Source organism: Jaculus jaculus, chromosome 8 (genome assembly GCF_020740685.1).
Source record: "Jaculus jaculus isolate mJacJac1 chromosome 8, mJacJac1.mat.Y.cur, whole genome shotgun sequence".
Taxonomy (NCBI): Eukaryota; Metazoa; Chordata; class Mammalia; order Rodentia; family Dipodidae; genus Jaculus; species Jaculus jaculus.
The window spans coordinates 7,216,939-7,243,948 of record NC_059109.1 but is presented as its reverse complement, the minus strand read 5'-3'; the positions used below and the strand labels follow the sequence as shown (position 1 = coordinate 7,243,948).

Here is a 27,010-nt window from a genome sequence, read left to right as displayed (position 1 = left end):
ACGTGATGCGCAGAACACTTTCTAAAAATCATCCAACATTTCTCTCCCAATAACCCTGCCATTTCACCTACCCTTGTTCCTCTGGATGTACCTACCAGACCAAACAAACTCTAAAACATCTCAGGCAGAACCAAAAGGCGGTCATCAAGTTCCCCATTTTCTGAGCTTTAAAAACTACTGTTCAACGCACATGATTTTTATTTCCTACTGATTGCTCTCAGTTGATGATTAGAAATGTACTTGAGAGAGCTGAAATAAATTGTACCTATTTCCCCTTTGAAATGATTAAGTACTAAGTGTCAGTTAAATATTCTTTTGTAATGTAACCTTTTTTAAGGGTACAGAGGGATTTATTTTCCCCATTATGCTTACAAAGTTGTTATTAAAAATGCCACAGAAAGATAAAGCCACCCAAATCTTCACGGAGCCAATGAATATGATTAACTTTGGCTTCCTAAGATTGTGGTCACCTCAGCTATGGTGGCTAGAAAGAGCTCTCCTTAATCTCATCAATCAATATATTTGACTTTGTGGGAGAGCTGTTAAGCACCTGTCATTTGTTCCTGTTGACATATCATTTATTGACCATTTTATTTATTTGTTTGAGAGAGGAGGCAGGGGAGACAGAGAGAAAGAAAATGGGCATGCCAGGGTCTCTAGCCACTGCAAACAAACTCCAGACACATGTGCCATCTTGTGCATCTGGCTTATGTGGGTATGTGGGAATTGAACCTGGGTCCTTAGACTTCACAGGCCAACACCTTAAACACTAAGTCATCTCTCCAGCCCTTACAGACTACTTTAAACCTCTGGTTGTAGACATAATAAAATATAAAGATTATTGGAAAATAAGCCAAGATACATTCACATTTCAGTTTAGTGAGTATGCCAAGAATGGAGTGACTCCAAATATGGGCCAGGATTTTACCATTTTGCTGACCACCATCCAAGAGACTTGAGAATGAGAGAGGATGAGGATGTCGATGAGGAGAGAATTTAACATGATGTGTAGTCCAAAGGCTTTCCAGGAAGCCTATGGGGTTCTCTGACAGAGATAGCTCAGTTGGTAAAGTACTTGTCTTGCAGGCATGAGGAACCAAGTTCAGTCCCCAGGACCCATGTGAAAAGGCCAGGAATGGTGGCTGTGTGCTTGGAATTCCAGGGCTGGGGAGGCAGAAACAGGTGGATTTCTGGGGCTCAGTGGCCAGCCAGTCTAATTGGTGAGTTCCAGGCCGATGAGTGACCCTGTCTAAAAGGGGGTGAATGGCATTCCTGAGAATGACAAGCAAGGGTGTCTCTGGACTCCACTCGTGTGTGAGTGCACACACCCACACACCCGCACACACCCACACACCCACACACCCACCCACACACACCCACACACACACACGTGCAGAAACAATCCCAAGCATTTAAAAGAACTCCAAACTACCAACACCTCCACTTCTTGTCCATAAGGAATTCTGGAATTATTGAGCACAGCTTAAGGGGTAGACGTTGGTATATAACTGCGTTTGTGTGGAAGCTTTGAGGAAGAGTTATTTCATGAAGGATCTTTTAAAAGAAAGCAACAGGGGCCAGAGAGCTGGCTTAGTGGTTAAGGCGCTCGCCTGCGAAGCCTAAGGACCCATGTTCAGCTTCCTAGATTCCACGTAAGCCAGCTGCACAAGGTGGCACACGGGCAAGGCCGCACATGTGCACAAGGGGCACACTCGTCTGCAGTCCAATTGCTGTAGCTGGCGGTCCTGGCACACCCATTCTCTCTCTCTCATTCTCATAAAGGCATATGCCACCACGCCCAGAAAAAAAAAGAAAATAGTGTTCAAAAAGGAAAATGTCTTCGCTGTTGTTAAGTTTTGAAGGATGGCAAGAATAATTGAAGTGAGACAGGTTTAGTAGTACAGCCAAACAAAACTTTGCACACGGGTTCTCTGCCATTAGACAATATTAGGTGAATTCCTGTGTGGTTTTTATGGTAATCTGTTTAGATGTAGACATAGTGATTACATTAGCATCTTGTTTACCTAACCAAGTAGGGTATTTCTTTAAAAAATATTTTTATTTATTTATTTGCAAGCAGAGAGAGAGATAGAAGACAGACAGAGAGAATGGGCAGGCCAGGACCTCCAGCTGCTGCAAACAGACTCCAGATGCATGTGCCATTTTGTACATCTGGCTTTATGTGGGCACTGAGGAACCAAACTTGGATCATTAGGCTCTGCAGGCAAGCATCTTAACCGCTGAGCCATCCCTCTTGCCCCAAGTAGTGTATTTCTATGGTCACTGAGATTTAAACAAAAACTGAAGTTGGGGCTGGAGAGATGGCTTAGCAGTTAAGTGCTTGCCTGTGAAGCCTAAGGACCCCGGTTCGAGGCTCGGTTCCCCAGGTCCCACGTTAGCCAGATGCACAAGGGGGCGCACGCGTCTGGAGTTCATTTGCAGAGGCTGGAAGCCCTGGTGCCCATTCTCTCTCTCTCTCTCTCCCTCTATCTGTCTTTCTCTCTGTGTCTGTTGCTCTCAAAATAAATAAATTAAAAAAAAAAAAACAACTGAAGTTGGGTATGGTGTCTCATGTCTGTAATTCTAGCTTGAAGGAGGATGAGGGAGGAAGACCAACACTGGAGGCCAGTGTGGATTATAAAACAAGATACTATTTTTTTTTTTTTAATGAGAGGGCTGGAGAGATTGTCTAGCAGTTAAGGCACTTGCCTGCGAAGCCTAAGCACCCACGTTCAACTCTCTAGGTCCCACATAAGCCAGATGCACAGGGACGCAAGAGAGCAAGGTCATACATGCACACAGGTGGCGCACGCATCTGGCATTGGATTACAGTGGCTAAAGGCCCTGGTGTGCCAGCTCTCTCACTCCCTTTCTCTGTGGATCTCTCGCATTAAAAAAAGAAAGAAAGAAAAGAAAAGGTGCAGCCTGTTAGGCTTATCTCAAAAAAAAAAAAAAAAAGGAGGGGGAGAGAGAATAAAGGTGATTCTGGATACTAAGCTGACACTTGGGAAGCTGTTGACCCAGAACCATCCGTTCTGAAGAGTGGTTTATAAATACATCTCCCTCTGCTCCTTCTCTGTCCTTTTTCCTGGCAGTGAGGGAAGTAAACGTATGGGGCAGAGACACAAACAAAAGATAATGAAGGGCTGGAGAGATGGCTTAGCGGTTGAGCGCTTGCCTGTGAAGCCTAAGGACCCTGGTTCGAGGCTTGGTTCCCCAGGTCCCATGTTAGCCAGATGCACAAGGGGGCGCACGCGTCTGGAGTTCGTTTGCAGAGGCTGGAAGCCCTGGCGCGCCCATTCTCTCTCTCTCCCTCTACCTGTCTTTCTCTCTGTGTCTGTCGCTCTCAAATAAATAAACAAAATATTAAAAAAAAAAAGATAATGAAGAGAAAGGACAGAGAAGGCTTGGGCACAAGAGGTAGGGAGAAGATCCTAGAGAGTTGAAATGTTTGGCATGCAGCTATGCATCTGACAGAGGATTAATATCCCGAATATACAAAGAACTCAAAAAAAAAAAAACAATAAGAAATTAAGCAACCTAATTTTAAAAAATGGGCTATGGAAAGCCAGACGTGGTAGCACACACCTTTAATCCCAGCACTCAAGAGGCAGAGGTAAGAGGATTACCATGAGTTCGAGGCCACCCAGAGACTACACACAGTGAATTCTGGGTCAGCCTGGGCCACAATGAGACCCTACCTCAAAAACAAAACAAAACAAAATGGGCTATGGAGAGTTCTCAAAAGAAGAAATACAGATGGCACACAAACATCTAAAAAAGTGTTCTACATCCTCAGCCATCAGGGAAATGCAAATTAAAACTACTTTGAGATTCCATCTCACCCCTGCCAGAATGGCTGTCATCAAGAAAACAAAGGACAATAAATGTTCGTGAGGATGCGGGGAAAAGGGAACCCTTCTACCTTGTTGGTGGGAATGTAGTCTGGTATAGCTATTGTGGAAATCAGTGTGGAGGTTCCTGAGACAGCTAAAAGTAGATTTGCCATATGATCCAGCTATAGCACTCCTAGGCATATATCCTAATGACACTTCTCACTGCCTTAGAGAAGCTTGCACAACCATGTTTATTGCTGCTCTATTCACAATAGCTAGGAGATGGAACCAGCCTAGATATCATCCACAGATGAATAGATAATAAAGATGTGGTACATTTACACAATGGAGTTCTCTTCAGCAGTAAAGAAAATTGAAATTATGATATCTGCAGGAAATGGACGAATCTGGAAAGGATTATACTAAGTGAAGTAGCCCAGGCCCAGAAAGGCAAATGTCACATGTTCTCTCTCATATGTGGATCCTAGCTACAAATGTGTAGACTTATGTGTGAGCTGGAACCAAAAGTTGGTAGCAGAGGCCAGTAAGATAGAAAATGGCTATAAGGGAGGGAGGAGAGGGAAGGACTTAAGAGGATGATACATGTATGTATGTATGTATGTATGTATGTATGTATGTATGTATATGAACAGATTACAGGGAGTGGAGTGGCCTAAGCAATGCCAGGGAAAGAGATTGAGTAAAAGAAGGGTGTGGGGGGAGGTCAACCAAAATTCGAGATATTCTAAATAAGACATATAAAAACCTACTTGTTTGGATAATGGCACATCCAGGAGCCACAGATTATCACTAGAAAATTTTCAGTGCCAGGGATGGGATACCTTCCAGTGAGTTGTTGGCCAGAGAGGTCCCTGTTGCCTTCAAAACATTACAGGCTATTGCCAAGACCCTTGGATTCCCATGAGAAAGACATGGTAACACCTTATTGCTGAAGACTACATATGCCTTGGCACCAAGGTCACTGAGAAATCAAGCTGGGGCTGAGCTAAAAACCTTCTCCCTATAGACCAGCCAACTGAAAGCTGGGAAAAGCTGCACTGTATGCAGGCTTATAGGAGACAGAAGTCGTCAGTGGCGAAAACACCGGAAGCCTCAAGTTTGGCCACACAGGCCAAATAACCGAACAGGTGCAATAGTGGCATGTCTGCTCTGGGGGAAACCAACTTCTCTCTAACTGGATTGGAGGCCCACTCTATGGGAGGGAATACATGCCTGGTACTGAAAACCTAATCAAAAGCCTATGGTATGGGAGGTCATGAGTCTTAGGGGTATAAAGCCTGCTCTTCTCTGGTTAAATGCATATATTATGCTCACCAAACTGCCCTATAAGCACTTCACTTAACATCCACATCCGTATGTTAATGCTACTCTCACTTTTTAAAAAAAATTTTTTTTAATTTATTTATTTGAGAGCGACAGACACAGAGAGAAAGACAGATAGAGGGAGAGAGAGAGAATGGGCGCGCCAGGGCCTCCAGCCTCTGCAAACGAACTCCAGACGCGTGCGCCCCCTTGTGCATCTAGCTAACGTGGGACCTGGGGAACCGAGCCTCGAACCGGGGTCCTTAGGCTTCACAGGCAAGTGCTTAACCGCTAAGCCATCTCTCCAGCCCTACTCTCACTTTTGGTTAGAGAAGCTTCTCTTTTCAGATGGGAGTGACCACTGGGATGACCCAAAAGGCAACACAGGGCTGAAAAGAAGTGATGGAGTAGTGTTCAGCACAGAAACATTTCTATCACACCCTCCAAGATTCAGGGTCCATTGTGGAAGAGGTAGCAGATAGAATATAAGAGCCAGGGTTGGTGAGATGGCTTAGCAGTTAAGCCCTTTCCTGGGAAGCCTAAGGACCCTGTTCAAGGTTTGATTCCCCAGTACCCACGTAAGCCAGATGCACAAGTTGCGACATGTATCTGGAGTTTGTTTGCAATGGCTGGAGGCCTTGGCATGCCCATTCTCTCCCTCCCTCTCCCTCCCTCCCTCTCTCTCTCTCTCTCTCTGTGCCTCATTCTCTCTGTCTCAAATAAATAAAGAAAAATAGACAACAACAACAAAAAAGAATCTAAGAGCCAAAGAAAGGGTACAACTCCTTTCAATGCAACTGTCCAAACAGAAATTGGCCTCAATGTCCATGACCTCACAGTGTCTAGCAATACCTTCACAAGATGCTCATAATAGGAGAAAAAGACAATGACATCAAAATAAAAGAGAGAAAGCCGGGAGTGGTGGCGCACGCCTTTAATCCCAGCACTCGGGAGGCAGAGGTAGGAGGAACACCATGAGTTCAAGGCCACCCTGAGACTCCATAGTGAATTCCAGGTCAGCCTGGGCTAGAGTGAAACCCTACCTCGGAAAACCAAAAAAAAAAAAATAAATAAATAAAAGAGAGACTAACAGAGAGGGGGAGGGGATATGATGGAGAGTGGAGTTGTGAAGGAGAAGTGGGGAAAGGGAGGGAATTATCATGGTTTATTGTCTGTAAGGTTAGAAGTTGTCAATAATAAAATTATACATTAAATAAATAAAAATAAATTTTAAAAAAGATGTTTGGCATGGCTGGAGAGGTGGCTTAGCAGTTAACGCACTTGCCTGCAAAGCCTAAAGACCTAGGTTTGATTCCCCAGAACCCAAGTAAGCCAGATGCACACGGTTGCACATGTGTCTGGAGTTGGCCTGCAGTGGCTGAAGGCCCTGGTGGACCCGTTGTCTCTCTCTCTCTCTCTCTCTCATAAACAAATAAATGATATTTGGCATCCTATGGTAGGAACCAAAGGACAGAAAAGGGCTAGAGAGTCAGGCACGGTGGCACACGTCTTTAATTCCCAGCTTTGGAGGAAGGTGGTTGGAGGATTGCAATGAGTTCGAGGCCACCCTGAAACTACAGAGTGAATTCCACATTAGCCTGGGCTAGAGCGGAGGGACAAGGCACTGAGGACACACGTCAGAGTGATGGAGACAGCAGCATCAAATGACTGAGCAGAGGGTGGGAAGGACAGAAGTCACCTGTCTCAGGATCGTGCCCAGCCCCACACCCCTTGGGCAAGGGTGAGGCTTACCTCATGGGGCAAGTAATCCGGGGGCAGCTTGCTCAGCATGTCTTCAGACAGCCTGTAAACAATGGCCTCGCGGGTCTCCCCCACGCCGCCTCCACTCTCCTTGGGTTGAATGTTGGTGATCGTTTCGAGAACCGCGGAGGCCGTGTTGCTCTGATACCTGACGGAGAGAGTGACTGTTCAGCATGCAGAAGGCAGATGAGCCCTTTGAGATCATTATTACAGCTGAATGGTCTGACAGATCCTTTAAAACAAAACCAGCCCCAGAAGGGTGGGGGAGAAACAAAATTCACCATCAACCCAGAAAGAATGAAACATTAGAGGTTATTTTTGCTGGGACTCCAAGCACACCTTAGAAGTGAAGGCCCCCGTCTCCAAGGAAAGAGATTCTATCCATGTCCCTGGTGATCCAAATTACCTTGATTGCGGGTTGCTTAAACAAGTCCCTCACTCTGCACAATATACATACATCTCCTTTTATTCTCCTCAGCTCAAGGACAGCCATGAGAGTCCATCAGAATATAATTGGTTACATCAAAAAGAATTACTTATATATTTCCTCACGGAATTATAAGCTATTGAAATTTCATTGGCCTGGCCTATTTGGCTTTCTCATTTTGTGATTGTTTTGATGATTTCCATGGCAATCTGCTGTCGTCCATCTGCCCCACCTACTCAAACACAGCCACCCACCTTGAACATCCACTTAGTCCATAAAGGGTTACGACATCCCAGGCACAGAGCCAAGTTGTAGGATGTGGTCATGACCACAGTCCCCTGCCCTAATGGCAGCAATGAATCCTGTTGAGCACTGCAGTAAAAAGTGCTATGGAGGGGCTGGCGGCGGGGGGGCGGGGGGGAGGCTCAGTGAGTACGGCTGTGAAACCACGCGTTCAGATCCCCAGCACCCACATAGAGCCAGACATGGTCGCTGCTGATAATCCCAGCACTCCTAAACCAAAGTGGGAGCCAGGGGACTCCCTGGAAGTGCCTGAGCCAGCTAGTCCAGCATCCGCAGCAGTGAACAAGAGAGAGACCCGGCCTTGAGCCAGGCGTGGAGGTGCACACCTTGAATCCCAGCACTCGGGAGGCAGAGGTAGGAGGATCGCCGTGAGTTCGAGGCCACCCTGAGACTCCATAGTGAATTCCAGGTCAGCCTGAGTCAGAGCGAGACCCTGCCTTGAAAAACCAAAAACAAAAGAGACCCTGCCTCAAACAAAGCGGAAGGTGAGAACTAACACCCAAGATTGTCCTCTGACATCCACACATGCAGCATGTGCCTCCCCCATACGTGACTCCCTCCTGCCCACACACAAGATTCGTCAAAGCCCGGTGGTGGAATGGAGCAGCGCGCTTTGAGCAAGCCCGGTCTGCCTCTCTAGGTTAGCCAGAGAGTCTGACGTAGAGACTTCTCACTGTCCACGAGAAGCTACACCGGCCAGCGTGCCTGCACCTGTACACTGGTAGCAAAAGACGAAGAGACAGTCTCTGGGTTAGTTATTTTCATTGTCGCCAAATATTTGATAAGAGGCTTCCTATGGAAAGAAGGGTTTATTTCAGATGACAGTTTGAGGGGACAGACAGGGGCGTCATGGTGGCAGAAGCAGGAAGTTGCTGGTCACATTGAGTCCATAGTCAGGAAGTAGAGAGAGAGAGAGAGAGCGCAGAAGGCTGGATTTCAGTCCAAGACCTCAGTCCATGAAATGGTCCCAAACCACTGATAGGGAGGGTCTTCCCACCTCCACTTATTTATCTAGAAACTTCCTCACAGACATGCCCAGAGGTTTGTCTCCTAGCAGATTCTAAACCCTGTCAAGTCGACAGCAAATATGAAGCATTGCATCGCAGTGTCTTGGTAAAAACCCCACATGAAGAGCCAGGTGCTCAGGAGGCAGAGGTAGGAGGATCGCCACGAGCTGGAGGCCAGCCTGGGACTACATAGTGAAATCCAGGTCAGCCTGGGCTGGAGGGAGACCCTACCTCAGAAAACAAAAAATAAAAATTAAAAAAAAAAAAAGTCCCACATGAGCTGAGACCCAGAAGTTGGGCAGGTCATCTGGGGAGTGGAGTGGCTCTGAGGTGACATTCAGCAGGAGGAGAAGGCTATGATAAGAAGGATTTCAGTGCAACTGAGAACAGAAGCAAGGCTGGAGAACCGATGAAGGAAAGGTCAGGGTGAGCCATGTGAGACCATTCGAGCAGAGAGGATGACCCCGGAGGCCGTGGGCAGCCACCAAACACTGCCTAAGCCAGGGCGCAGCATGGCATGAGCAAACTTGAGTTCTTCTGCTCTTTCTTTCTTTCCTTCCTTCCTCCCTTCTTTCTTTCTTCCTTCCCTCCTTCCTTCCTTCCTTCCTCCCTTCCTTCCTTCCTTCCTTTCTTTACTTGAGAGAGAGAAAGACAGAGAGAGGGAGAGAGAGAATGGGTGCTCCAGACACATGCACCACCTTGTGCATCTGGCTAACATGGGTCCTGGGGAATCGAACCTCAGTCGTTGGGCTTTGTAGGCAAATGCCTTAACCACTAAACCACCTCTCCAGCCCTCTTTTTTCCTTTTCTTTAAAAAAAAAATCTTTTACAGCTGGAGAGGTGGCTTAGTGGTTAAGGCTAACTTGCTTGCAAAGCCAAAGCACCCAAGTCTGATTCCCCAGGACACACACAAGCCAGATGCACAAGGTGGCACATGCATCCGAAGTTCGTCTGCGGTGGCTGGAGGCCCTGGCCCCCATTCTCTATCTGCCTCTTTCTCTCACACACAAATGAAAAAAAAATTAAAAATATTAAAAAAGAATTCCTTTGAGTTAAAAAATCTTTTATTTATTTATTTACAAGGAGAGAGAGAGAGAGAGAGAATGGGCATGCCGGGGCTTCTAGCCACTGCAAACAAACTCCAGATGAATATGCTGTTTTGTTCATCTGGTTTTACATGGGCACAAGGGAATAGAACCTGGATTATTAGGCACGTGCTTTAACCACTGAGCCATCTCTCCGACATGCTTCTACTTTTTCTAAACACCTACTTTACCTCCTGCGAACATCACATCATTTGATTTGGGGAGGACAGTTATTGTTTTATTTGTAATTTTCCCTTTGTCTAGATATAAACCACACACACGTTACTTTTCATTGGCACGAGCGACAAAAATAAGAGGAATTCAGCACAGACATGATATTAGAAGTTTGTTTTCTTGTTTTGTTTTATTGAACAGCAAATAAAGCCTTTGTAATTTGGTGGCATGTGTCATAATTTTACCTTTCTACCTTCTAACGATAGTAATCGCCTAGCTCAGAATTCTCCTAAGGAGGGAATCCAGCATTCCCACCTCTGTCAGTATGGTGCCATTGCTATCATGAGAGAGTGGACTGGGGGCATGGCTCAGTGGTCAAAGGTGCTTGCTTGCAAAACCTGCTGGCCCAAGTTCGATTCCCCAGTAACCACATAAAGCCTGGTACACAAAGTGGCACGTGCATCTGGAATTTATTTGCAGGGGCAAGAAAACCCTTCCTTTCTCTCTCTTTCTTCTTTTTCTTTATTTCTCTCTCTCCTTGCAAACAAATTAACAAAATGTAAAACAACTACAAGCATCTTCTAAAAAAAAATACCACTAGTGTAAGACTGGAGAGCTGGCTCAGTGGTTAAGGCACTCGCCCACAAAGCCAAGTGACCCGGTTTTGATTACCCAGGACCCACGTAAAGATGCACAAAGCGGTACATATTTCTGGAGTCCATTTGCAGTGGCTAGAGACCCTGGCACACCCATTACCTCTGTCTGTTTATCTTCTCTCTATCTCTCTCTGCTTACAAATAAATAAATAAACAATACATACATATATAAACCACTACTGAACTTTTAAAAAGATTACGAAAACCTCAGAGTCCAGGGCTGTGAAGACGGTTCAGTGGGACCTGAAGCATGAGGACCTGAGTTCAAATCTCCAGCACCCACACAAAAGTGGAGTGTGGCTGTGTGCATCTATAATCCCAGAGCTGGGGGACAGAGACCAAATGACCCCTGGAGCTTATGAGCTAGATTGTCTAGCCCAATAAGTGGACTCTGGGTTTAGTGAGAGATCCGGTCTCAAAAAAGTAACAGCCAGGAGTGGTAGAGTAAGACACCAGACATTGACCTCTGCCCTCCACGTGCATGCACCCTCCCACACAGGAGCATGCACCATACACTCACACAGATCACATACACAGGCTTTTTAAAAACAAAGAAAGAATCTGGGGCTGGGGAGATAGCTCAGTGATCAAAGGTGCTTGCTTGCAAAGCCTGCTGATCCAATTTCGATGGTCCTCAGCACCGACATAAAGCTGAACTCAAAAGTGGTGTGTGCCTGTGATCCCAACGTGCCGATGACAACAGGAGACGTAGCCGGCGGGGAGCTGAAGCTCAAGGGCCGTTCCTCTGCAGCAGCAAGAGATCCTGCCTTAAGGAAGGCAGAAGAAGACAGACCTCGAGGTTGCGCTCTGACCTCCACATGCACACGAGGTGCGTGCACAGCCCCACCGCAAACGTAACAGCACACATACAAAGAGATAATTTTGAAATAATCAGATAGGTGGACAAAGATATACATATACATATATATATGACTTTATAGCAGTCTTTCTAGCAGTAAATCCCATTGAAGGGCTGTAAAAATTTATAGACAATAAAAATGATGAAGGTCTATGCTCAGTGAGAAGGTGAGGTGTCAGGGGATGTCCACAGAATAAAAAAGCATGGCACAAAACCACTTGTGAGCCAAGCATGGTGGCTCATGCCTGTAGCCCCAGCCCCTAGGAAGGAGACTGAGGAAGGAAGACAGCCTTGAGTTTGAGGCCCACCTGAGCTACATACGTGAACTCCAGGCCATCCAGAGCTAGAGTGAAACCCAGTCTTTAAAAAAGCCAAAAATCCAGCAAACCAAAGAAACAAGCAAGCAAGAAACAGCCAAAAACCCCAATTACAGTGTGACCTTTTTTTTTTTTTTTTTTTTTTGAGGTAGGGTCTCACTCTAGCCCAGGCTGACCTGGAACTCACTATGTAATCTCAGGATGGCCTTGAACTCACGATGATCCTCCTACCTCTGCCTCCCGAGTGCTGGGATTAAAGAAGTGAGCCACCACTCCTGGCAGTATGCTGTAATTTTTGTTGATAATATTGTGCATACAGGTAAAGATAAATTCTACAAGGGTATTTGAAAGTGATATTTCTGCAGGAGATGCTTTTCTGTAATTGTTTTAAGCTTTATATTTTTCTTGTGTTGTTTATGCTCCTAAGAAGTATGATTTTACATGATATTATATTATGAAAGTACAGGGCTGGAGAGATGGCTTAGTGGTTAAGGTGCTTGCCTGCAAAGCCAAAGAATCCAGGTTCAATTCCCCAGGACCCATGTACACCAGATGCACAAGGTGGCGCATGTGTCTGGAGTTTGTTTGCAGTGGCTAGAGGCCCAGGTGTGCCCATTCTCTCTCTCTCTCTCTCTCTCTCTCTCTCTCTCTCTCTCTCTCTCTGTGCCTCTTTCTCTCTTGCACTCGCAAATAAGTAATTTTTTGTAACAAAAGAAAGTACGATTTGGGGGCTGGGAGATAGCTCAATTGGTAAAGAACTTGTCATGCAAGCATGAGCTCAGATTCAGAACCCATGGACATGCTAGGCAGAGTGGCATGTGCTTGGAATCCCAGTTCTTAGGAGGTGGAGACAGGCAGGTCTCCAAGGGAAAGATGACTAGTGAGGTCAGCCACTGGTGAGCTCTGGGTTCAGCGAGGCCTTGTCTTAATGAATATGCTGGAGAGAAATTGAGGAAGATAGCTGATGCCAACCTCTGACCTCCAAGATTATGCATACACCCGTATACCCACACCCATGTGAACATGCATGCACACATACACTTGCAGCAAAAAGCAAAAGTAAGCATGGTTTTTATAATAGTGCAATGGCCAATATTTATGGTCAACTCGATAGGATCTCCAGTCTCCTATGAGACAAGCCACTGAGAATGATGGACTGTATGTCCTCAGACTGTGAGCCAAGACAAACCCTTCTTTTATTCTTTTAAATTTTTTTTTCATATTTTATTTAGTTATTTGAGAGAGAAAGAGAGAGAGAGGAAGGAAGGGGGACTGATAAAGAAGAGAGAGAGACTGGGCACGCCAAGGCCTCTATCTGTTACAAACGAACTCCAGATACATGTGCCACCTTGTGCATCTGGCTTTACATGGGCACTGGGGAATCAAACTTGGGTTCCTTGGCTTTGCAGGTAAGTGCCTTAACCAATAAGCCATCCTCCAGCCCTCTTTCTTTCTTAAGTTGCCTTTGTAAGGCATTCTGTTGCAGCAGTAAGAAAGAGAAATAACTAATGCAAGTAATGAAACCATTTCCATTTGAAAAAACTGGAAACTTTAACTGCCCTCCACACCCCATAGACAAAGCTTATTACAAGCATCAAGAACTCAGCAGAGAGGAATCAGTGACAAACCTTTCAAACCATTGCTCCTTCTGTCTTACCAGAATAGTTCTTATCTAACTCTAACATTTCTCTTCAGCATACAAGAACGAATTATGACCTTTTCTCTGAACATTGTTATGCATGAATTAAACACCTTTTGGCATAACTTAATGTGGTGACTGTCAGAATCCAAAGGAGCCACTGAGAAAGCCACCCAGGCTTTTCTGCTATGAGAACATTGGGGATGATTGTGGGATCAGAAGGATTCTGTAGAGCTGGCCTTTAAAAAAATATATTTTATTTTTATTTATTTATTTGAAAGAGGGAAAGAGGCAGGGGGTGAGGGGATGAATGGGCATGCCAGGGCTTCCAGCCAGTGCAAACGAACTCCAGACACATGTGCCACCTTGTGCATCTGGCTTTCATGGGTCCTGGGGAAGGAACTGAGGTCTTTTAGCTTTGCAGGCAAGCGCCTTAACCACTAAGCTGTCTCTCCAGCGCTATAGCTACCCTGTGAATTCACTTGTAAGTGCAACTGCACCATGCGGGGGGGGGGGGGCAGGGGGAGGCATGCCTCTGTTTTCAGCAGTTCTAGCTGACGCTCATTGGCCCACATGTGTATCCAAATGTCCATGGCTTATCCAGGACCTGTGTCCACAGTGGATTGTAATTAATTTTGTATATGTTTTATATATAACTTCTGAATTAGAGGTTTTACTCAGAGGTTGAGGGTTTGCAACATCCCCAAAACCATTTCTTTTAGGTGGAAAGGTGAGTGTATCGAGGAGGCATAGAACTGAGCATAAAAAAAGAAAACCATTTTGGTTAAAAAAAAAAAAAGTGGGGGGAACAGAAGGCATTTATAACTAATTCCTGAATTTTGGATGCAATCTCAGTAATTTAAAAAAAAAAATTACTGAGGATGGCAGAGATGGCTTAGTGGCTAAGGTGCTTGCCCACAAAGTTTAAGGATCCAAGTTTGATTCCCCAGAACCCACGTAAACCCAGATGCACAAAGTAGCACATGCGTCTGGAGTTCCTTTGCAGTGGCTAGAGGCCCTGGTGCACCCTTTCTCTCTCTTCTTCCCTTGCAAATAAATAAATAAATTTACTGGCATGTAGTAATGGTATATGTCACAAACCCAATTTTCTAAAGCCACATATAATATAAGAAAAGGGGCTAGACAACGGGTGCAATATGGCATGTCTGTCATAGTGGAAACCAACTGCCCTCCAATTGGACTGGAGGCCTGCTCCATGGGAGGGAATAAATCCCTGATACTTAAAACAGGGGTAGTCATGAGCCCTAGGGGTGTAACATCTGCTGATGTCTAGATAAATGCACATACTATGCTCATCAAACTGCCCAGCAAGCACTTCTCTTAATATTCATACCCTTATATTAATGCTACTCTCACTTTGGGTAGAGAATCTTCTCTTTTCAGATGGCAGTGACCTTGGGACAACTCAGAAGGTATCATGGTGCTGCAAAGAAGTGACTGGAGTACTGAGTAACATCTCAACCACACCTTCCAAGGCTCAGGGCCTAATGCGGAAGAGGTGGCGGAAAGAATGTAAGAGCCAAAGGAAAGGTAGGACTCCTTACAACGTGCTCTCTCCAGACATAAAATGGCCTGGATATCCATGACCTCACAGTGCCTGACACTACCTACACAAGACCATCATAAGAGGAGGAAAAGATCATGACATCAAAATAAAAGAGAGACTGATTGAGATGGGGAGGGGGTATGATGGAGAATGGAATTTCAAAGGGGAAAGTGGGCGGAGGGAGGGTATTACCATGGGATATTTTTTATAATCATTGAAAATGTTAATAAAAATTAGAAAAAAAGAAAGAAAGAAAAGGGGCTAGAAAGATGGCTTAGCAGTTAAGGAGCTCACCTGTGAAACCTAAGGATCCAAATTCGATTCCCCATTACTCACACGAGCCAGATGCACAAAGTGGCACATGTGTCTGGAGTTCTCTTGCAGTGGCTAGAGGCCCTGGTGAGCCCATTGTCTCTCTCTCCATTTGCCTCTCTTGCTCTCTCTCTCTCTCTCTCAAATAAATGAAATAAAATAAAATCATTCATTAAAGTATAAGAAAAGTGCCAGTAGCTCTGAAGGGCAGTGTTCCACGGAAACAGCTGGGAAAAGAACAAAAGACAGTGGCTGAGGGTCAAGGACATACATGTCGCTACGCACACATTTCAGAACCACATTGCACGTGATCCAGAGAAACCCACATTCTATGCAGTGAAGACAGAAGAAGAGCATGAATCAGTGTTCAAGAAGGTGGGGGCGCCACCTTGGCTGATGTCTTAAGAGAGCCTCCAATTACAGGGCCATGCTGGTGACCCGGAGGCTCGGACGTCATCCGCAACTCCTCCAGCTCTTGCGCCTCGTGTCAAACAACTTCAAACAAGATTCACTATTTGGGGGGCTGGACAGGTGCAATTGGAGGCACTTGCTTGCAAAGCCTGAAGGCCTGGGTTCGATTCCCCAGCTGCCATGTAAAGCCACATGCACAAATTGGTGCATGCATCCCGAGTTCATTCGCCGTGGCAAGAGGCTCTGGTGTGCCCATTCCCTCTCTCTCCTCTTGCTTTCTCTGCTTACAAAAAGTATTTAGAAGTAAAAAAAAAAGATTCAGTATTTGTATTCTTCTTGATCTGTCACCTCTATTGTTTCTTTTAAAAAATATTTATTTACTTATTTGAGAGAGAGAATTGGAATTGGTGCACCAGATCCTCTAGCCACTGCAAAGAACTCTAGATGCATGAGCCACCTTGTGCATCTGGCTTCACGAGGGTATTGGGGAATGGAACCTGGGTCCTTTGGCTTTGCTAGCAAGTGCTTTAACTGCTGAGCCATCTCTCCAGCCCCCCAACTGCTTCTTGTTCCCTCTTTTTTTAAAAAAAAAAAAATTTATTTGTTTATTTATTTGACAGAGAAAGAGGGAGAGAGAGAGAGAGAGAGAGAGAATGAATGAATGGGTGCGCCAGGGTCTCCAGCCACTGCACACAAACTCCAGATACGTGTGCCCCCTTGTGCATCTGGCTAACATGGGTCCTGGGGAATCAAACCTGGGTCCTTTGGCTTTGCAGGCAAATGCCTTAACCACTAAGCCATCCCTCCAGCCCTGTTCCCTCTTTTTTAAGAGTGATATCTTCACGCAGTTGCTCGACCCAGAACTCTCAGGGACGGATTCCTCTGACATCACTCCCAGGTCTCTCCTGGTTTCCAAGTCTGACTTCTCGGTTATGTCCAGCGCTCACCCTCATTACCATCCCCATAGCTCCCAGAACTGGCCCAAACTCTTTGCCATAGCACGCTCCACCTTCAGAAGGCACACCCTGCCCTTGCCTCCACCCACACTGGCCCCCATGCTCTGGACGAGCTGGACTTGTTTTCCCAACCGTCCTACACGTCGTACATCTTCATGCCTTTCTCCAATTGCTGCCGCTGCGGTCTTGCCCCGCACTGCCTGCCCTGTGCTATGTCCCATCTCTAACCCGACAATCTATCCTCTAAGGTACACCTGGAACATGGCCACTGCCAACCTGTCCTTGACCTGTCCTTGACTTCTAAAGTGGGATTTATTGTCCTTGCACCTATGGGGGCATTGTCAGCTCCACGCTGCTGGCATGAACCTCCAAACCAGACACAGTTATGGAAGGACGGGATTTACTTGAAGCTTACAGATCCAGGGGAAGTTCCATAATGGTGGAAGAAGCTGGCCCCCTCCCACTAGCCAGGACCACAAGCAAGCAAGTACCAAACCAACAGTGAGACAGCAGGGGAACCCCACCCCCCTCCCAGCAGAGCTCAAGCGCTCTGCATACCTGTGAGCTAGAAATCAGGTCTGCCCCCAGCGACACCTCCTCCAGGCCGGCGGCCGGAGACAAGCTTTTTAATGAAAACACTTGAGTCTGTCGGGGGACCTTCAAACTACCACAGGCATATACACCATAGCAACATATATATATATATATACACACACACACATATATGGTCTGACCTTAGAGTCTCTCAGAGTGCATTATGTATTTGCCATCCATGCATTTTTCCTAGGGAGAAAAGCTGTGTCCTCCTCATCTTTGCATTCTCAAGCTGCCCAGACGGTAAGTTCTCAATAAATATTTGTTTGTTGAACTGAAGCCAGTTGGCTGGAATGTTATTAAACTTCAAATACAAAGAAGAGCAATATATGACTATATAAAGGGCATGAAAATTTAATTATCTGCTCTTTCTCATGGTAAAAATTTAGCACATTATTGTAATTTTCTTACCTCCTGGCACCTCTCCGCCTCCAAAGGGAGATATATATATCTCAATAACTTTTGGTAGCCAAAATTTGCTGTTTTCCCAAACTATTGTCAGAGGATTGTCCCAGAGTTATTTGTATTTCCTTTTTTCTGGTTTTAGTAGGTAAGGTCTCACTCTGGCCCAGGCTGACCTGGAATTCTCAGCACTCAGGAAGCAGAGGTAGGAGGATCGCCATGAGTTCAAAGCCACCCTGGGACTACATAGTGAATTCCAGGTCAGCCTGGGCTAGAGTGAGACCCTACCTCGTAAAAAAAAAAAAACCTAAAAACCCTCAAATTGTGTCATATGTCAAAATTCAAGGATGCATTGTATATTTCTTGTGACTATATATACATATATACACATATACTTATACACATACACATACATGTATACATATATATACACATATGCAGTCATAAAACACACAGAAGAATCAGAAAGATGTAATTTCACAATGAAGGAAACCCGTTTTGCACTTACATGGCTTTATCAGCACAGATCTTTAAATGTTAAAATAAATAAAACCACAGCAGGGCTAGAGGGATGGCTTAGTGGTTAAGGCGCTTGCTGTGAAGCTCAAGGACCCAGGTTTGATTCCCCAGGTCCCACATAAGCCAGATACACAAGGGAGCACACGCGTCTGGAGTTCGTTTGCAGTGGTTGGATGCCCTGGTGCCGCCATTCTCTCTCTCTCTCTCTCTCTCTCTCTCTTTCTCTCTAATAAATAAATAAATAAAAACCAGGGGGAAAACACAGTAAATTTCCGTTCACATTAAGAAAGCCATTCTTTCACAAAGAAACAAACAAATGGAGTGACTGTATCTGGGGGAGGGGAACTCAGGAGCTCTCTCAGCTCAGCCCCAGCTCCTATCCCCCTGGACTCACTCTCTGGCGCAGTGGCCAGTTGCCAACAGAGCACACTACCACGGCGACGGCCATCTCCTCCTCTGCCCGCTCTGGCCAAGTTCACAGGCTGTCCAAGGACAGGACTGCTGCGAAATGTCTCACTTTCATGGTGGGAGATTTCATTCTCCTATTCTCCACCCAGGAAGAGCCCTTAAACCACAGATGCTGGGGAAAGAGCTCTGAAGAGCAGAACCACCACCCCCCAGGCACACCTTTCCTCAGGCACAGACCGTCATTCTCCGGTAGTCCCTGTTCATGAACCTTCCATTTCCTTTCCCACAATGTGATTTTATGTCTGCAAAGAAGGGGAAGAAGGCAAGGGACCGAGTCAGCTGTCTATAATGGGAACTTGCAAACATCTCTACATGCCTGGAAAGCCCAAGGGCTTTCAGAAAAACAAGTCTCCATCGATGCTCCGAGATGAAGAACAAGAATTTGTAAGTTTCTGGGTGCTGGAGAGATGGCTTAGCGACTAGGCACTTGCCTGTGAAGCCTAAGGACTCTGGTTCGAGGCTCAATTCCTGATTCCCTCAGGACCCACGTATGCCAGATGCACAAGGTGACGCATGCATCTGGAGTTCGTTTGTTTGCAGTGGCTGGAGGCCCTGGTGCCGTCATTCTCCCCCCCCCACTCGCAAATAAATAAATAAATAGAATTTATAGTTTTCCATGAGCTCTGGTCCTAGCACATCTTGAAAAAAATTTCTCTTTGGAGTAAATATGAAAAGAAGCCCATATTTTGCCCTTGTGCCTTGGTGGTTCTGGGGGTATCTGGGCTATTGGTCATAAACATGCAAAAAAAATTCAAAGACAGAACAGTTTGTAAAATAAACAAGCATCTAATGAGATATTAATGCCAGTCCTATCCATATCAGCCCACATTTATGCATATCTTTGCACAGGAGACATTAATGAGCATACTGTAGAAAATAATCTAAAACTCAGAAGTGTCAGCTAATTAGAAGAGGAACACATTTAAATTTGTCCCGCATAGAAATGGACAGAAAAGTTGTAATAATAAGACATTTGATAAATTTCAGGAGGCAGAAAATATGCATAACCGCTAATGAGAAAAAGAGCCAAAATAAATAACTGCTTTTGACACCGAGATACTTGAGTTTGCAGAGTCTTTGCTACCTTATAAATCTAGATAATAAAATGTGAATACACTGTGCATTTTTATGGTTTCAGTCACCAAGATATCTAACCTCTTGGGAGAAATTTTACTTATTTTAAAGCATTTAATTCCCCACCACCACCTTCTGAGAGTATGCATTTTGAAGCAAAGACCGAGGAGAGAGACTGGTGGTTCCCTTCCACGAATTTCTCTCCTCTAAGATTTATGGGTGTGAACTTTAGAAGTCTGATCCTGGTAAACAGGGGACCCAGAGTCCCCCACCAAGGCCCATTATAGCCCATGAGCACACTGAGAAGCAAGACAGCTGCTAAATGGCATGAACCGTCGCATAAATTAGTGACTCCTCTGGCTGGGGACCTCCACGCCGACTTCACTAGTATTCTGTAGAGTTCTCCCTGTCTACTGGCTTCAACTGTTACCTCGGCGCAGACGCACTCATGTCTCTCACCTGGGCTCCTGTTATCTTACTCCTTTCAGATAGACTCTGCGACCTGTCCTCACTCAACACACCCCATACAGCATCCTAACTTCCCCTTACATGCATGGCTACATTCCTAAATCTTCGATTATCCCTCCTCCCAGACCAAATATGCCAAGGGCACCTTGGACAACGTCATTTCACATAGAACTCAAGCATTGCTTTTTTTGGTTTTGTTTTGTTTTTTGTTTTTTTATTTTTCGAGGTAGGGTTTCACTCTAGCCCAGGCTGACCTGGAATTCACTGTGTATTCTCAGGGTGGCTTCGAACTCACAGCGATCCTCCCACCTCTGCCCCGCCCCCACTCCCCACTGGAGTGCTGGCGATGCTTCTTGGCTGGAGTGGGAAGGAGAAAGTTGGAACTGGGACGCTGCGTCCCTTACTGCCTCCTGGTGGCTGTTGAGGGGGCTGCATGGGGTGGGAGGTTAAGAAGCCTTTGGTAGGCGAGTCGGGAGAGCAAGGTAATTTGGGGGAGGGTTCTAATCACTAGATACCTCACAGCCCAGAGCAGAGAAGAATTTAACCTGAGATGGAGGTCACTAGCGCAGAGACCAAGGAAGCTGCCAAACATGGAGCTGAAGGAAGGAGCTCACTGCCTGACCACGCAGCGGAAACGGAACAAGATGTGCTGGGAAGACAGGGCTCAAGATAGGGGGATTTGAAGTTTAGACAGACCAGAGAGGGAGGCTCACAAGCCGCACGGGGCAGCTAGAAATAGGTCTCGGCGGGAGACAGAGACGCAGGGCTCTCTACTTGTTCTCACTCGGTGTGAGAAGAGGTTTTAAGACCCTGATACTCTCTGAGGAGCAGCTGGCATCAGCACCTTGTGGCATGCTAAGCCAGAGGGTTTGCCCTGACCTCACTACCACCCTCTAATGGTAATAAATGGGTGCAAACTATGGAAGAAGGCTCCTGGCCGCGGCTCTACACTCACTGAGCCCTGTCCCTTCCTTTTTAGGACTTTGTCCTGTTACTTTTTCTGTTTGTTTGGTTTTGGTTTTCTTTCATTTTCAAAGATTTATTTTTATTTATTTACTTACTACAGACAGAGAGAGGCACAGAGAGAGAGAGAGAAAGAGAGAGAATGGGTGCGTCAGGGCCTCCAGCCACTGCAAACGGAACTCCAGGCGCATGCATTAATTTGTGCCGCTGGCTTACGTGGGTCCTGGGGAATCGAACCAAGGTTCTTTGGCTTTGCAGGCAAATGCCTTAACCACTAAGCCATCCTCCAGCCCCTTGGTTTTGTTTTTCAAGGTAGGGTCTCACTCTAGCTCAGGCTGACCTGGAATTCACTATGTAGTCTCAGGGTGGCCTTGAACTCACTGCGATCCTCCTACCTCTGCCTCCCGTGTGCTGGGATTAAAGGCGTGTGCCACCACGCCCGGCTATGTCCTGTTACTTTTTTCCACCCCATCGTCACCTCTAACCTAGTGGATTTATCCACAGAGTCTCCACGACGAGAGACACCAAGTGTGCTCTAAATAAGCTTGGAGGGTCAACTCTTGTCAGAGAGGTCGGAGAGCTTGCGTTGTATTCTGTGGAAACGAGTTAGACAGAAAAGAGGCCAGGGAAACCCATGTCGTCCTGTCCGAAAGAACTCCACGTAGACACCACACGGAGGTGCACAGGGGAGAGGTCTAGACATAAGTTTTGTGGACAGATGTTTTAAAGGCCACTGGAGCTGCTGAGCTACATTCAGGAGGGGCAGGGGATGACTGTGGGAGGAGCAGAGGAGTGGCTCGGGAGGTGTTTAAAGTCGGAGGAGATTTTAAGCATGGGACACGCAAGAGCGCACTGTAACCCGGTCAGCACGCTGGCGAACGATCTCAAGACTCATGCGGTTGGTAATGTATTTCTTTTTTCTTCCTTTCTCACCCCTGTCAGAGGACTTGTTGAACTTGACCCATACAGGGAGGAGTCTGGCTTCTGGTGACATTCGCCCGTGTGACACTATTGCCCTGGCTGTCTTCTCCTGACTACCTGGGCACAGCGCAGTGACGTGGTTGGCCAGAGATGCCTTGATGGAAGCTTGTAAGAGAGTGAGCGCGTTTCCCTTGGAGGGAGGGCAGGGCGAGCTGCCCTCAGTATTGTACATGTTCACCCAAGCACTTAAAGACTGCCTCGCAGGACTGTGAAAAATGTAGAAAACAAAGCAAAACCAAACAAAAGACTCTGGGTAACAGATTCTGCAGATAAAGTTGTTAAAGAACACGGTTTTAAAAAGTAACTTCAGGGCTGGGGAGATTGGCTTGGCGGTTAAGGCACTTGCCTGCAAAGCCAAAGGACCCCAGGTTTGATTCCCCAGGAACCACCGTGAGACAGATTCATAGGATGGTGCATGCATTATGCTCGGGTACACCGATTCTCTTTCTCTCTATGTCTCTCAAATAAATAAATAAAATGTTAAAAAAAAAAAAAAACTAACTTCAGGGATGGAGAGATGGCTCAACAGTTAAAGGTACTCTTTCTCTCTCTCTCTCCTCTCTTTCAAGTGTTCTCACTCTTTCTCTCTCTTACCCTCTGCTTGTAAATAAAATGTTTTGGGGAAAAAAATACCCTAACTTTGCTGAACACAGGGGGACACTAAGGGTATTGAAGGACTGGCACCTCCAGAAAGCACCAAGCCCAGGTGGTTTCACAGGAGAGCTCTACCCAATATTCGAGGATCTAATTATTCCAGAGCACAGTAACGTTCCAATTTTTTTAATAAAGCAAACATGGCATTGGTAAATAATGAAACCTGATAAAGATACCACCATTAAGACTCTAGATCAAACTCATTCATAACTATCAATGCAAAAATACCCCCAGAATGAACTGTTAATAGTCTATCATAATGTTAAAAGCAGTGCAATACATTAGGGACAAGTAATTTGATTTCAAGAACATATAATTTAAATCACAAAATCCATTAATATTACTTAGCAATTTGGATATAACCATATGATTATTTCCATAAATGCTGAAAGGCATTTAACCACATTCCACATTCAATATGCACTTACGATAACAAAACAGTAAACATGCAATGATTGCTAGGAAAAACCCGGGTGTGGGTGGGGGAGTCAACAACCACCTTACCAGATAATAGAGCACGTTACAGAGTCTCCACACAGATGTCCACAGGAGAGGAAACCCAGAAGTGGGTCCATGCACCTATGGACATTCTGTCCGAGAGACCCCGAAGCAAAATATAAAGTGACGGGGACTGAGGAGGACCCCTCACGCTGACATCTGACCCCATGCACTTGCATACATACGCACACACACATGTCCCCACACACATGTCCCCACACACATGTGAATATGCACACACACATATATACCACATGCATACTCATGACAAAAAAAATACATCTCCAGGGCTGGAGAGATGACTTAACCATTAAGGCCCTTGCTCGCAAAACCCAAGGACTCACTTTCAACTCTCCAGGTCCCACGTAAGCCAGACGCACAACGACGCAAGCGCACGGGTCGCACATGCACACAAGGGGGCGCCAGCGTCTGGAGTTGAACTGTAGTGGCTGGAGGCCCTGGTGTGGCAATTCTTCTCTCTCTCTCTCTCTCTCTCTCTCTCTCATTGAAATAAAAAAGGCTAATCATTTGGATTTGCCTCAAAAAAAAAAAAAAAAAAAAGAGAGAGAAACCACAAGCATATGGTTGAGAAGTTATGTAATGGCAAAATACTGGAAGCTGCCTATCTTAGCCATAGGAGCGTGGTCAAGGAAAGTATGGGGCAGCCTGCAGCTGCGAAAAGATAAGGAGGAAGTATTTCTGAGCCGACGTGGGGTGACTGAGGAGGCATGTTAATTGAAAAAAACAAGATACACTATATATAAAACACAGTATTACAACACTGCAAAGGACAGAAAAGGCAGGAAGATGCGTTTTTGTCAGGCACATTCAAGAGGAAACACAGAAGACAAGCTAGAAACAAACGTGGGTTTAGCCTTAAAGGAGGGGGACATGGGTTGGAAGGGTTTCTGGCTTCTTCAAGGGTTCCTTATGCACTTGCGACCCTTGAACCAGGTTCAGGTCTTACATATTCAAAACAGTAGCAAAGACAGGTTGGTTGCTTTTTTTGTTTTCTTTTCTTTCTTTTTTTACTTGAAGGTAACGAAAACTGAGGGGGGTGATGAACGTAATTATATATCAATGCATAATAAAACCAGAAAGATAAAAACGATCTGAGTGGCTTGCACACAGTTCTCTGCATCTCCTCAGTGGGATGTGTTCTGGGGACAAAAGAGCCAGACAAGACATCAGGATTTCTAATCCGCAGGTCTGTTGTTGTAGAGGAGTCTGTGTGAGCTCAGAGCAAATGAGAAAATGCGCCGAAGCTGTAGGGAGCTGGAGATGTTACTGTGGGAGAAAGGAGCTGTCAGTGCGGCCTGGAAGGGGTGGGGAGAAAAATCCCCAGGGGGTCTGGGGAGGGGGCAGCTGAGACAATCAGCAAGAATATGCGCCCTAGGTCTGTCCACTGAGAGGCCAAGGGAAGGTTCTGCCCAGATAGAGCTTTGGACGTATGAACACAGTTTTTTTGTTTTGTTTTGTTGTTGTTGTTGTTTTGGCTTTTCAAGGTAGGGTCTCACTCGAGCCCAGGCTGACCTGGAATTCACTATGCAGTCTCAGGCTGGCCTCGAACTCGTTGTAATCCTCCTACCTCTGCCTCTCGAGTGTTGGGATTAAAGGTGTGCACCACCAACCCGGGCTTCACACAGATTATATATATATTTTAGTGCAAGAGAACAAGCTAATGAATAGAACATTATTAACTGGTAAACACAGATGGACTACATGTGGATATTCTCAGATCTTTTCTGAGAGCTTGTGAAATTTCACAATAAACAATCGAGGAAAAATAAAAACGTCTGTCTTCGTGATATCCCAACCCCGCCTGCAAGGTAGTTGCATATCTCGCTTACGCTTGTTCTCAGGAGCCGGTGAGAAAACCTCACATGGCAGTCATCACAGTGGAAGAATGTCTCTAAGTCAGGGAGAGGCCACCGTCATTTTGTTTTACATATACCCTTGGAGGGCCCTGAAGAACCTGACAGCCAAATTCTCAGCCAGCAGGACTCCTCAGGCTCTGGCCAAGGACGAAATCAAAGTTTGAGCTGCCTCCCGCCACAATGAACATTTAAAACAAATTGGTGGCCGAGCATGTGGTGGATGGGGCACACCTTTAATCCTAGCACTCGGGAGGCAGAGATAGGAGGATCGCCATGAGTTCAAGGCCACCTTGAGACTACATAGTGAATTCCAGGTCAGCCAGGGCTAGAGTGAAACCCTACCTCAACAAACCAAAAAAAAAACAAAAAAAATGGTGCTGGATGGAGCTCAGTTAGAAGGGTGCTTGCCTACCTTGCTAGCATGCTTGAAGTCCTGGGTTGAAATCCCCATCACTGCATAACCTGGGCATGAGGATGCAGTGGCACACCCATGCACTTGGGGGGTGGAGGCAGGAAGATGAGAAGTTCAAGGTCATCCTGGGCTACATTATGAGCTGGACACCAGTCTGAGAACATACAAAACCCTTGTTTCAAGAAAAGTTTTCCTGGAGCTGGAGAGATGGCTCAGGGGTTAAAGGCACTTGCTAGCAAAGCCTAACCGCCTGGGTCTGATTCCTCAGTACCCACATAAGGCCAGATGCACAAAGTGGTGCATGTGTCTAGAGTTAGTTTGCAGACGCAGGAAGCCCTGGCATACCCATATTCTCACTCTTCTCTCTCTGTGTGTGTCTCTCTCTTTCTCCTCTCCCCTCTTCCCTTCCTCCTTTCCAACTAAATAAATATTCAATTTTTTTTTTTTTTTTTTTTTTGCTTTCCAGTACTAGGGATTGAACCCAGGACCTTGTGTAAGCCAGGAAGGACTCTACCACTAAGCCCATATACGAACATTTTTTTAAATTACAAATTATAAGTGGATAGAGCTTTGTCTGGTACTTTTCTGCCCACTTATGAGAAACCAAGACAGTGATACATAGACTATCCCCATTGATCAGATGCTCCACAGTCTGAAAGAATTTAGCAGCACTGACTCAGCAAACATTCCCGAGCATCAGGCGTTGTTGCAACACACTGCAGACACGGCGGTGAAAATGGACCACGGCTCCAGAAGTAGTGGCATTTATGTCTGAATGGTAGTCGGTAGATCCCAGTAAATAATCGTGAGAACAGTATGTGTCAGCTGATACAAACTTTAGGGAAAAAATAGTCCTGGGGATAGGGTCAAGGGTGGGGGCTAGGAAATGAGTTACAAATCGTACACAGGGTTCACAGGAAAAGCTTCAGCGAAGACATGGCATTGCGGCAAGGGCCCGGGAGACCTAAAATGGTGAGCCTCAGTGATGCCTAGAGGTGGAGGGGCTGTTCCAGGAAGTGTAAGTGTCCCGTGGTGGAAGTTCTGTCTGGGTGGCTGGAAGCCAGGGAGATCTGGAGCTGAAAAGGCAGGAAGAAGGAGAAAAGGGATGGAATCCAGGGCTGGAGTGGGGGCACTGGTGTCATTGGGCCATGTAGGTCTCTTTAATGTTGATCATCTTTGACCTTGGCCCATGGTGAGGCAGGTTCCTCTGGAAGGCTCTAAGCAGAGAACCAGTAGGGTCTAACTCACATTTTAAAATGTTTTCATTTATTTATTTGTGAGCAGAGAGAAAGAGAGAGAGAAGAGAGACAGAGGGAGAGAATGGGCGCACCAGAGCCTCCGGCCACTGCAAATGCATGGGCCACACACATGGACCACTTTGTGCATCTGGCTTTACATCAGCACTGGGGGAATTGAACTCAGGTTGTTGGGCTTTGAAGGCATCTCTCCAGCCCCTGACTCACATTT

At 45.9% G+C, this 27,010-nt stretch overlaps 1 protein-coding gene across 1 annotated transcript in view; it reads right to left on the bottom strand.

Moving 5' to 3' along the window:
• The window catches only part of Dnah8 (dynein axonemal heavy chain 8), a 313,617-nt gene that overhangs the window by 24,044 nt on the left and 262,563 nt on the right, over positions 1-27,010 (bottom strand). Inside the window, exon 90 of the mRNA XM_045156110.1 lies at positions 6,912-7,068. Coding sequence (XP_045012045.1) covers positions 6,912-7,068 — 157 coding nt within the window. The remainder of the gene's footprint in view (positions 1-6,911; positions 7,069-27,010) is intronic.